At 39.3% G+C, this 13,471-nt stretch overlaps 1 protein-coding gene across 5 annotated transcripts in view; it reads right to left on the bottom strand.

Annotated features, from left to right (window-relative positions):
- Positions 1-13,471, bottom strand: part of LOC113042162 (rho GTPase-activating protein 21-like) — a 100,227-nt gene that overhangs the window by 44,451 nt on the left and 42,305 nt on the right. For 3 of the 5 annotated variants that reach the window (XM_026200768.1, XM_026200769.1, XM_026200767.1), the window contains one exon: positions 2,033-2,218. In XM_026200768.1, the coding sequence (XP_026056553.1) occupies positions 2,033-2,218 (186 nt within the window). Of the gene's footprint in view, positions 1-2,032; positions 2,219-5,174; positions 6,307-13,471 lie in introns of those variants that run through there. The other 2 variants (XM_026200765.1, XM_026200766.1) reach the window with 2 other exon arrangements.

Below are 13,471 nucleotides of genomic sequence, written 5' to 3' on the forward strand. Positions count from 1 at the left end.
TGTTCCATTTGAAATTTCAGCAGTCATTACTCCAGTCTTTATTGTCACATGATCATCATGAAAATGTTTGTTTAAAAATGTATAAAAGCATTAAAAATCCTAATCCAATCAAATCTAATTGGATGGATCAAGTCCAGCCAACCAACAGTTTGTTTTACTTGGAAACACTTCTGAAGCTAAATGTGTTCCAAAAGCTGTTTAATGTAGCAAGAAAAAGTAATCTCACTTTTATATGTCAAACAGATTACTGTGAATCACAGGTTTGCTAACAGTAACTAATCTGTAAGGAAGCAGCATCTGAAGCAGCTGATGGTAACAGCATTATCTAAATGCTCCAATATCACAGACTGGTGATGGTGAGAGAACAGAGATTAATCTCTTTAAGGGGATAATGTCGTTTTTTTTTTAATATTGCTATAAAGTCAGGTCACCCTCATAGCTTGGTGTGTCCAGAAAAACAGCCTTCTGACCAACATGTTAAACATCCATTTATGTTTAGGAGCAGAACAATCTGAAAATCTGAAACACAGAGGGCTCAAGGATAAACTGTGTTTCAATAGGCGTCTCAAAATAAATTCTGAACATCTTTGATTCGATGCCTCTATCTTGGCAAACCTGGCAAACACACTGATTAGTTCTTCCTTGGAAGTGCTTACTGTAGTAGCATGGGAACTTTTTCCACGCAAATCTGTGCAACGAGACATACAATAATTGTGGAAATCCAGTCAACCAGATAAGACTCAACTTTTTGCAGCTTGTGTTTGGCATTTTTGTGAGTGAAATGCATTAGATAATGTGTTAATGATCCACAGGTATGCCATCAGAAGAGGAGACTTGGCAGCCTACTGTCAACTTTGTGTTAGACTTATCTTTTGAGCCCATACCTATATGTTCCTACAGTTCATTCACTGTCTGATGCATACTACAAACAAAAATGGCTGACCTGATGCAACTTGCATGTATTATTTAAATAATATAAATTTGATCCTGGATCACAAAAACAGTCAGAAGTAACACAGGTATGTTTGTAAAAATAGCCAAAAATGCATTGAATGGGTCAAAATTACTTTTTTTTTTTCTTTTATGCCAAAAAACATTAGGATATTAAGTGAAGATTATGTTCAACGAAAAAAATGGTTGGTCACATTACATGTAGGTCAGATGGTTTCTTTCATAATAAAGTGAACCAGAATTTTTAACTTAGAACTAATTACCTGCAAATGATGCATGAAAATATTGGCAACAGAACCAACAGAAACTTTTTTACGGTAGTATTTGTTAAATGCATGCACTATATTACATATTCATTACAGTGATGTTGTTATTTAATACAATTTAAAATATCATGAAATCAATCTTTTATTACAGACAGTTTATATTTCAATGAATTGGAGTAGAATCATAACTATATCATTAAACCATTAATATAAAAACTGCCTTATGTGGAATTTAAATTTTATACAACTTAATTTTACTTGAGTGCTGATTATGAAATATTTTTGATTAATTAACCACTTATTAAATGCACTTTTTTTTATGGTTTTCGACTAAATGAAAATGTTTTGGTTTCAGTAATAAAACAGATTTCAGTGCTTCACTGCTTCCAAGAGTATGTGGCATATAGTTTACAACAGGCTTGACAGCAGCTGACGAGAGTTTCCGGATCCCATAAAAATTGAATAAGCTGACAGAAATGGCACTTTCAAGACTGCTCAGCTTTAACACTGAAGTAAAATATGCTGAGATACTTATTTCTACAAGCCACAGTCGAGTACATTGAGAAAAAGCTGAGAAACACATACAAAAGCACTATAAGGTGTTATGAGGCCTGGTAGATGTTATTTTTTCCCTGAATGAGGTGCAAACATAATACATTTTCCCTTTTAGTGTATGAGGAAAAGCACCAAAGGTAAGCATTTAGATTTAAGCAAGTCTCTGAAGCTAAATTAATTGTAGAGAGGAAGTAAACTGACAAAACCAATTGACCCAATTATCTGGACTGCACTTCTTTGTATGTTTGCTGTAGACTGACCTTGAGAGAGGATTGCACGGCTGACTCGGGTGGGTACACAATGAAGTGACGGAGCGTGAAGCCGAAGCCATGAGATGTACGGCGTAGGTGCAATGTTTTGGGCCCCGGCCATGAGAAGTTCTCCTCTTCAGCGGCCGGAGACAGAGCCGATGCCTCGCTATGCTCACAACCATCCTTTTGTTTAGCCTGAGAAAGAAAACAAACCCTGTTAATTAGTCATTCAGATACTCAGAATTTAAAGAGTATGATCTCCAGAGGGTCTTTCCTAATCTGTTTGGCCCAAAACCGACATGGTTAGAGTGAAAAAGTACTGAAAGGATCTCAACATAACACAAAGCACTCTCTATTTGAAAGGAACAGCAGCAAAACATTTGCCTTTTTAACCTGGCACATCAGCACTCACATTGAGACTCTTGGTATACTAAATGATGTTTACAGGCAGTGAACTGCATTATGACCAGGATATGCAGATAAACTGTTACTCATGAACAAACCATGAGACCCAGGAAACAAGCTACCATTCAAGAAGTTCATTAGAGTTCAAAATACATTTATTTCGCACTAGCAACTGGTCATGATTTTTGTAAGTATTGATAAAAAACATTTAAATGTGTTTTAACTGTGTTTAACGGTGTATGTTAATGCATATTAGTGTACCAAATCATTAGCTTAGCAAAATGCTAATATCTGACTCAATATTAATGAAACCGTTAAGTCCCCATGTGTTTAATTTTCAGCACACTGTTAGATGGTTAAATTGTTGCCTTAGAAAAACAGCAAGGCAGCTCACCAGTTTTTGGAAAAGAGCTCCAGTGCCCTGTTTCTCATGTTATTCATAAGAAAACAATGGGTTTCTCTTAAGGGCAGAAGGTATTGAAACAGTGTATCCTGTGAGTGTTTATAAAGCATCACTGACATGATTTTACACTTCTCAAATATCTGCCATGACAATGACGGTCACACAGAAAATGCTCTGAGTCAACTGAGACATTTCTTTCCTGTGTTCAATGAACAACACATACTGTATGAACGTACCACATACATCCCAACACAGTTTTTTTGACACCCATATCACTAACGTTCTTCGGGTTATGTCACACTGTAGCATCTGGGCTGGTGATGTCAGTCCATCCTCCGTATCCTCCTAGGAAACGTGTGTCAATTACACTATGAAATAATGACAGTAGGATCCCATTCCACCACAGGGTTTATGTTTGTGGTGGGCTCTGACAACACCACACTGACTCTGGGTCACTCTGGCTGCCAAACAGACCAGACTGTGGTCTAGCCCTGCAAGAGATTGATATATTATAAGGGAATGGATGTATTTTAGCTTGTGGCTGGGCTCAGGTACAGACAGCTGTGGATGTCTCTAGAGTCTGGGCTGGGCTTTTACATAACTGAGCCTGAAAATGACATCACCAGGACTGAAATCACTTACATCCAGTGTTGGACAGAGTCCACTGAAAAATCTCACAAAGAAATGGTTAGAGAAGTTTGGGATGGCAAACTAGCATACTACAATGTAGTACACTCTTGTGTATAGTGATTTCTGTATGATTTTACACATCCTTCTTTTTCTATTTACCAGATTTCTTCACACAACATATTCTTGAGCTAAACTTCCGAACAGTTTTTTTTATATTTTTTTTATTTTTTTTATGTGGAATCTTTCCGTATAATTATGCAGTTATGTGAAGGTCCACCTGTGAATGCTACCTTGAATCATACACATGGTTTTCCAAAAACACCCACTATAACATAACATTCCACTGCCTTTCATTTTTCATTTCCCTACCATTAACCAGTCATATTCTCTATGTGGTGGGCACACAACCCTGTTTCCAATGCTAAATTTAACCTGTTAAATTATACATCTAGAAAAAGCTCTCATCTAAATGGTGGAAAGTCCAAGAGAAGTGAATGGCTGCCCTGTGTGAGACTCCTTCTTACCAGAAACAGCATCATTCAAACCATCCAGTCCATCAAAGAGCATGAATAATACACACAATCCCATTGGTCACTGGGTACATTTAAGATCACATCACATGCTCTGATTTCACTAGCACGTGCATCTGTTTTTTAAAAAGTTCCAGCTACATTGGTACTTGTAATACTAGAAAAGTTGGCATGACAAATTCAGCTAAGCTATGGATCAGCCTTCCAATCTGGTGGATCTCTTTTGTTTATCTAGAAAGCAATGCAATTACATCATTTCAGAGGTCACATGTTTATTAATTTTTATCTTAAAAGACCCTAGCAATATGACATTCATTAGAAATCTCAACATGGTCTCAAACTCATACCAAAAACTTATCTCAAAATGAACTCAAAAGTTTTTCATCAATTCTTCAAAGACCAAAGGATTCGTTTTCTAGCTCTATTCCCCTACCGTCAACAACTGTCTCAATTGTTTATTTTTTTATTTTTCTTGAGGAACATAAGGAGAAACATTTGAGACAAGGTTGATAGTTAGCTAAATGAAAAACTTCAGAGAAGTCCATTTCAGAGAAGTCTCCTGAGATATGACAGAGCAACCTGTAAGCAATAACATTTTCTTGCAAATGTTGTCATGACAAAATGCACAAATATGCATGTGCGTCCTGTAGTTATGGCAAGCATGAGTCACTCTTTAGCCACAGTGGAGCTCCCTGCAAACACAGAAATATCTTGATTTCCCAAACACACACACTTTTCCGAGCATAAAAACAACTTAGCCACAACTCTGTTCTCCAAGTGAAACAATTATCCACTGTGTTTAGGTTAAAAACGTGAGCAATTACCCATCCAAAGTCTGTTCAATCCCAAGTTTGCTCCACTGGGAAGGTTGCTTACATAGGAACAATAACGGAAACGTGAAACCAGGGCACATACACACAGTCTTCTTGCTGTGAAAAATATGTTACATGTTGGCTCAATGTAGGAGACATAACCAACCACCCTGGACGTCAGTGATGCACAAAGCATTTATGAGAGCCACCTCCTCGCCCCCTTCAGCCCCAAGTAATTCAATACACCGCCGGGAGCCTCTGCCAATGTGAAAACCATCCATCCCGCTGCAGCACCAGACTGTCATAATGAACCCGTATTCTCCTGTTTAGTTCTGCTACTCTTAACCTACAGCAGATCCACAGATCCTTACCCAAGACCGCATGCAGTTACTCGGAGATGTCTTCTTCAATTTTTGCCAAGAGACGCTCTTCTGGGCCTCCCAAAGCCCCAGTTCCACATCCCCCCAGTATGCCCTGGCCAGGAGCTGGAACCAAAGGCAGGAAGTGTCCGATAAACAGCCGTCCACCCCTGTCAGACAATCCCAGGGACAGTCCCCTATTGTGCAGGAACACCCCGGTACATCCATCTGTTCTGAGCCGTCCTTCCCGACCAGAACACAGTCGGTACACGCCCCATTCCTCTGAGTAAGCATGGCAAAGCCTGCTGGTCCCTGCTATGACTTCTTTCCTCTGCTGATATTCTGATGATGTGATTCTTTCTAGCTCTTTGCGATCCCTCCCTCTCTCTCTTCCTCTCTCTTTTAGAGTGGGAAGGAGTACACATGCATGAGGTTTCCATTGAGACACGGATCACGTCAGGGAGAGAGTGAAGCAGGCAAAGAGACATCAGAGCTCAAATCAGTGTAACCCAATCACAACCATCTGCCTGTGCTGGACAAAATGCCTTTCTCTTCTTACTTACAATGTTCCTTATTTGATTGTTCTCCATTGCATTATAAAACATACTTCAAATGGCTTCCACATTCGTTACTTCACACTAGAGCTTACGGTGTCCTACGTCATCTGCTGATATGCAACTCTCTTGTTTACAGGTGTATAACAGTTAGCGGAAGCTAGAGATTATGGTTTATAAAGTTTAAAATATCCACCCTCTACATATGTGACTAAATCTTTACTCTGGCAACTAAATGATGTCTAATATTAGCCAATGGCTAATAAATTCTCAGATTTTCCTCGCCAGTGTTTGAGTTGGAGGCTAATTATAAGTTTGGCACAGAATTAGTTTTACTTGCCTAACACTCTCTGACTGAGTGGTTCAGAGTTTCACTCTCTGTTAGGGCTGGACGAGTATGGCCTAAAATCAAAACCTTGATTAATTGAACATATTACCTCGATTACGATTAATGAACAATTATTTTGTTTCGGTTTTGTTTTTTTTGCCCTCATAGTTCACTGACAAGGTTTGTACTGTAAATATGATTGACTATTAAAGGTGAGATATTTTTCCCTATTGAAAGAGCGATCTGACATCATAGATAAAATAACTGCTGATAGTGAGCTATGTTTGTAACATTTCATACAGATTACTGCTCGGTGTATATAGATAAAATAAATATATAGATTAAATAAAGATCAGCTAAAGATAAATTAGCACAGTACCAGTACGAGTGATTGCCAGTGTGAATTAGTCATACAGTCTCTATATTATTGTAAAGCTGTGGGTTGTAAATAGCTTAGTTCCTTCAAAAATAGAAAATATGCTATAATAAGTTTTGAGATTCTAAGGTACTTTCACAGGACAGCGCTGACAACTAGTTTCTGCGTTCCTCTGTGCCGGCGATCTTCACAGCTACTGTTTATATGAGAGTTCGTGCCACAATGCAGCTGTGAGAACTAGGGCTGTCAAAATGGCTGAAAAACTAAATTCAAATTTGTAATTAAATATTATCCAAATTCTACTTATATTCGAATTTAAAATGCATAATTTTAGTTAGGGTAAAGAAAAGCTTTTGGCTTCTTAGGCCACAAGAGGGATCATTGGGCAAAATATTACTAATGCACATTTATTCATTTACATTTACATTTATTCATTTAGCTGACGCTTTTATCCAAAGCAATTACAATTGCTATATATATGTCAGAGGTCGCACGCCTCTGGAGCAACTAGAGGTTAAGTGTCTTGCTCAGGGACACATTGGTGTCAACCAGTGGATTCGAACCCAGGTCTATCCGACCAATGGCATGCGTCTTATCCACTGCGCCATCACCACCCAAAAGATGGAGCACTTCACAGATTTGCGTGTCATCCTTTCGCAGGGGCCATGCTATATGTGCAGCCGTGGCGAGCACAACATTGCTCCAGGTGAGGCTCAAACTCACAACCTCAGATTGCTCTGCTGAATACTGTCTTATAAGTACCACGCGCTGACCGATTGCGCCACTGGAGATTCAAAGCATAAGAAAATATGACTGTGAAAAAAAGTGCATAATATTTAAAATAATGTTTATAAAACAATTATAATTAGGTAGCTTAAAGAACTATAAACAAAACAGCACCATGTGTGCATGCATAGTTTAATTCAAAGGGGTGAAAGCCAATAACACAGAGTACATTTTTCATTTAAACATGAGATGCAATAAGATGGGGAACCCTACCATAAAGTCTCAAGATATGTTTTTGAAAAAAACTGAATTCACCTTAATTTTACATGGCTTTCTAAACGTGCATCTCTATTGTGTGAGACGCAAGTGCAAGGGTAATAGAAGATGTCCCTCTAGAAAATTTGTGAAATATGCATTCTGTGTGAATGGCTTGGTTTCAGTTTTGACGTAAACAAGATCTTCTCCAAGGCCAAAGAATAATTTGACCATCCGCGCACTGTCCGCATTATGTGATTTTAGTCATCAAGAGGGCTCACAGACAGCCACGCATTCGTCCACGCGGTCTCAAAGTGCCTGCAGGCGGACGGGGTGTGCGGCTGTCAACAGCGCATGCACGAGGTGAATGATGACCGAAGTGGTACTGCTCGTCGAGCTCGTCCGCCTTCTGGAAGCTGTGCGGATGAAGCTGTGTGAGACGGAACCTAACGTGGAATGTGAAGTATACCCGAGGCGGGCCCCTACAATATCGAATGCATAAATGTGGGGCTACCTGAGGGACATTTTTTTTACCCGGAACTTTATTTAGTTCCTGGTTCCTGCGGTGTAAACACACAGAGTACCAGGCCAAAGTCCCTAGTTCCTGGGTAAAGTTCCTGCGTTGGAAACGGGGCACAAGAAGGAGAGTGATGGGGTGCTGCACCAGATGACCTGGCCTCCACAGCCACCATACCTGAACCCAATCGAGATGGTTTAGGGGTGAAATTACACTCTTAACATCAGCCAGTCAAGCATTATAATATGATATCTGGATAATCTCAGTCTGGCAATATTTCCATTTATGTTGCAAAACATGTCATGAAAATGGCTCATGTGACCTCCAGCCACAGACCTGCAGCAGACGCAAATAACTGCTTTAAGACCTGCCCCCCAGTCCCCACAGCGGCCGATCCTGGCTAGATAGCACTGAGAAAAGTGAACTGATAGATCAGCGTCCCAACATTAAAACCATGCACCAAAATCACACACAGCACAAAGAAAACAACGATATTAAGCTGCACTTCCTCTGAGGAATCAATAATTAATTCAATAAATCACATGCATAAACACTTTCCATATCCCACATGTGTGTTCTGGGCTATTTTGTGCAAAACACACAGAGACCTTTCAGAAATGTAAAAACAGAAAACCAATGATGGCATGCTCGTCTTCATTCCTCTACATTGGCATGGCATCTCATTACCACATACATTCCTTTAGACATACACAAGCACTCACTCACACTATTGCGTATGGTAAGCATATCACAAAAATAACTCATCCTGCCATGTGAGGCATCCTTGTTTGTGAGGATCAGGGTGAGAGGGAACTCAAAGAGGGCACTGTTTGATCCCCGCTGAATATATCAGCCCAAAAAAGAAGGCATGCTGCGGTATTGGTTGGTATTCATCCCAATGGGTTTCACTCCACACAAAAAGCATTCCAGTTCAACTACATATATATCTAAAAAGAGAGCAGTCATAGTTCAAATGCATTTTAATGTTGGTGAAAATCATAAGAAATCCACATTAAAATATATTCCAGCTGGCTGAAGTCATACACTGTGTTCATGGAGGTTATTTCATAGAAATAAAGGGTGAGGAATGTTTCAGTTTAAATATGTATAACCATGGTTCCCTGAGAAGGGAATGAGACACTGTGTCCTCTAACGATCGCTACATAACATTGGCTGGTGACAGCCTATGAAGGCGCGACCACAGTATAAATGGGCACCGGACGAATACGTCATCCACTTCTTCTAATCAAATCACTGTCTACCCAAAGATTCACAACCCTACCTTGTATCCTTAACCACAAATCAGACAGGAGAGTAGAGTAACTTCAGTGGATATGAAAAATGGTGAGTTCCATGGTTGACATAAAACACTTTGCGATGTTTATTCATTAATTTTGGTTCTTTAAATAATATGAAAATATGATCAGTTCATGAGTTTGAACTGAGGCTATAAAGTGATCTGTCACGACATATTGAAGAGCCACAAAATGCTACTTATTGTTTGATTTCTTAAAAAATGCCAACATTTGAAAACTCAGTCCCGAGACTGTTTTGTCTGTCAATGTGTTTCCTCTTTGCTCTGCTATGTATTTTTCACCGTGTGAGAACATGTGGTGTGAGAGCAGCATTGTTTGAAGGGTGGTTCATTGCGAACAGTCAATTGAGTAATCTGATATTTTTTAGTAACACAAATAGACCTAAGTGAAAACCAGGCTTTCGTATGACTATATATATATATATATATATATATATATATATATATATATATATATATATATATATATATATATATATATATATATATAAACTAACTTTTTTTTTTTTTAAACTAACTTTTATTCTGAAATTGCGATGTACCACAAATGGCATATTTAGAAATTGGTTGTTGTATTCATGTTGGCAAAGGTTTATAAATGATTTGCGCCACAAATCTAGTGAGATAATGCACATTGTTTTCCCAGATGAACGTTAACTTCAAGGGGCAATTCAAATTCATAGCATATGCAGAGGAGGAGTTTTGCCCCCTTTCACACATAATCTGAATTTGGTAAAATCGCCTTCCGTTTCAATGCTCCTTCAACATGGAATGCTTTGCAGAAACAGTTGAAGATAAGCACTATTATCCCACTTAATGATTTTAAATTATATGTCACAGAAACCTTCAGCTATAAGTGTGATTGTATATAGGCTGCTGTTGTGTTTTGATTTTTGTATGGAGCTTCATGTGGCTGTCATACTCCGTGTAGTAGGATGTCTTGGTTATTTTGTTATTGTGTTATATTTTGTTTGTTGTTGTTGTATCTGACTTTTGTCTTAGTTATGTGTTGTGTTATGGTTTATGTGGTGTTGATATGTTATTGTGTAATTTGTAATGCTTTGTTTGTTGTAGATGTAGTTTTTTATTTTTATTTTCTTTTATTCTCTTCTTCTTTTTTACATTTTTTAAGTGCTGCCTTTCTTGGCCAGGGACCATTTGAAAAAGAGACTATCATCTCAATGTGATTTCCCCTGGTTAAATAAAGGAATAATAATAATAATAAAGTTACAGTCTTTACTGGTAAATTACAGGTAAATTATGATTAAGAGATTGTGTGTGAACAGGACCTTTTCAAAAATCTGGTTAAATTTGTTCTAGCAATCATATTCTTATGGAGATTATATGATTACTCTGAGCTATTTACAAAACTCTTCTTCTTTTTCATTAGTTTTTATAAGTAAATATGCTAGATGGACATCTCTGACCATTGCACCCTGCAGCTTTTTGTTGCACTTCTCTATTCATCAGGGTTGTGACATCGGATACTATTCTGCGCATCTCATCTTTATAAGAGCCAAACGCTGCATGTTGGAGAACCAACAAAGTGTCTGAGAACCTTAAACCCTGAGATTGACAAATGGGACAACAGAAATGGGATCCAGCTTTGAAGGTGAACAGACATTCCAACAGGGAGCAACAGGGTCCCACCATAGAGTCAACTGGCCAAGGCAGTGACATGGACAGGCCTAACAACTTGATATGGTTACACATGGAGTTCTTGGAAGCTGCCTTCTCAACACTATATCTTCATAGGACCCGTAGAAACAACAGGACCCAATAAACCATTTATGCCAGAAGAGCTACTGCTCCTCAGAGCCAAAGCACTCCGGAAGAGTTTCCACAGAAACACATCTCACTCGTACCTCAGGGAAAGCAGTGTACTCAAGCTCACTCCACAGAAGGGCGATACACTGGTTCAACCATAAGGGCAGTGTGACAGGGAGGACTAGGTGGGCCTAACCATCTATCAAACTGCAGAGTGGAGTGAAGCCACTTGACGCCTCAGCGAGAGGAGCTCTAGCTCTGAGAATGTGCAAGATTGTTGAGTGAATGACTCAAAATCTCAGGAGGCCTCTTGGGGCAAGACATGAGTAGTGCATCCTGACTGGGGCAGCTTCTTTAAGGAAGCACCCAGTCAGGATGTCAGGGAGCACATCACAAAGCATTAACCCCCAAAAATGATAGCCTGAATGGAGGACCCATAAGTCCTGAGTTTGCAGTACTATACTGGGAACCTGATGACAAAGGTGTGAGTGAGACCACATAAAATTTTAAGGTGAAGTCAGAAGAGCACTTGGGTCCAGACGGTCAGTAGGTAGTTCTATGAGAAATAGAAACTAACCAAAAAACCTCAGAGGTCCAGCATTAGAGATTGCAATGCAAGCACAAGAGGCTCATAGGAGGCGGGCAATAGGCATATAATTCTCATCTCAACCACAATGTGAAACACGTATTTAGCTCCCGCAGGAGCCAAGCACACTTCACTCATGCACTTGATTTTTGAATGCAACGAATGCGTTGATATTCCCACGAGAGGTGAACGCACTCATGCAAACAATTTCTACAAACTTGGGTAAATGGTGAAGTTCTCACCTCCCCAGGTAAATGGTAAAAAATGGACTGCATTTATATAGCGCTTTTAACAGACCACATGGCCATCCAAAGCGCTTTACAATTTTGCCTCACATTCACCCATTCACACACACATTCACACCAAATGCAGTGTCTGCCATTCAAGGCGCCATCAAGGTCGGGAGCAGCTGGGGTTAGGTGTCTTGCTCAAGGACACCTCGACACTTGGTCAGGTGGAGCCGGGGATTGAACCACCAACCTTCCGGTTTGTAGACAACCTACATGACAACCTAGGCTCCTGCCTAACCTCGATCAGGTGGAGGGATGTTGGCGTCATGGTGAATAAAGGCTTTTCTCCTTCAAGTCCCCTTCATGATACTCAACCACACCAAACTGTGGGTACAAGAGCATCAACATAGTTCAGGGCCAAGCATCAAGGAGACTCGAGAGCCAACACTTGAGCACAGAGAGTCATACAACCCTGACTGAAAGTAAATGTTTTACACAGAAAAATGGGCTCCTGAAGTGCAGTATAATGTGTCTGATATCATCCGTCCAACAAAGCACACAGATATCGACATTACGCAATTCCTTACATAAACAGCAGGAAATTACTGATAGTAATTTGAAATTACAGATTATCCTTTCCAGTTCTGTGCATCAACCACGAATCACGGGCAATAGGCATATAATTCTCATCACAACCACAACATGCAGCATGAATTTAGCTCCCGCAGGAACTAAGCACACTTCGCTCAGGCGCTTGATTTTCGAATGCTGTGAATGCATCGATATTCCCGCGAAAGGCGAACACACTCATGCAAACACTGTCTACAAACTTCACCACACCACACACACACACACACACAACCAGTGAGCCTAGAGGACAGAGTTAGAAGTTCCCTCGGAAAGGAACTCCCTGCTGCTATGGAAAAAAAACAACAACTATAATTTGGAATAATTTGGAAGGTTTCAAACAAATTAAAAAAAATGGAAATATTTGAAGCAAATATCTAAACAATCAATGATCTGAATGTATCACCTAAATGCCAGTGTGAACAGTCAGTCCTAAAAATTGCAGTTGAAAAAAAGAAAACAAATTCAATGGGTCAATGTGTTTTTCTAATCACTTCTGATATGTATGTTATGTTATATGTTCTTCATTTGAAGTCAATTTGTATTTCATGTAATCATGTCTAACACTCATAGACTTGAAAAAAGTAGATTGAGAATAATTAAATTTTGTCATCATTACTCATCCTTATGTCCATTTGTTCATATGCAAAACACAAATGAAGTTGGTTTTTAACGATCAAATACACCACATCTAATATGTTAGTTGGAAGGTCACTAAGGACAAACAAAATCAGGGAGTCAACAATAGTTGGTGCATTTCAACAATTAAATGGATAAAAGCATTTTTGCACATTTCAAAGCCTCACAGGCATCCACTTCAAAGAAACCACAATACACTGAGAATCTTTTGAAATACAGAGTGTTAAAGCCTTATGGCATCACAGGTGTGTCACTTCAGTAGACCTGTTGACCTTTAAGCGTATTGACTGATAGTCATTCCAAACCCATATGCCCTTTTCTTCTGTGGAACTGAAAAGGAGATGTTTAGCAGAACAATTCAAATGTGGAGTTTATACCAGAGCAGCTGA

The sequence above is a fragment of the Carassius auratus genome, chromosome 24 (assembly GCF_003368295.1).
Source record: "Carassius auratus strain Wakin chromosome 24, ASM336829v1, whole genome shotgun sequence".
NCBI lineage: Eukaryota > Metazoa > Chordata > Actinopteri > Cypriniformes > Cyprinidae > Carassius > Carassius auratus.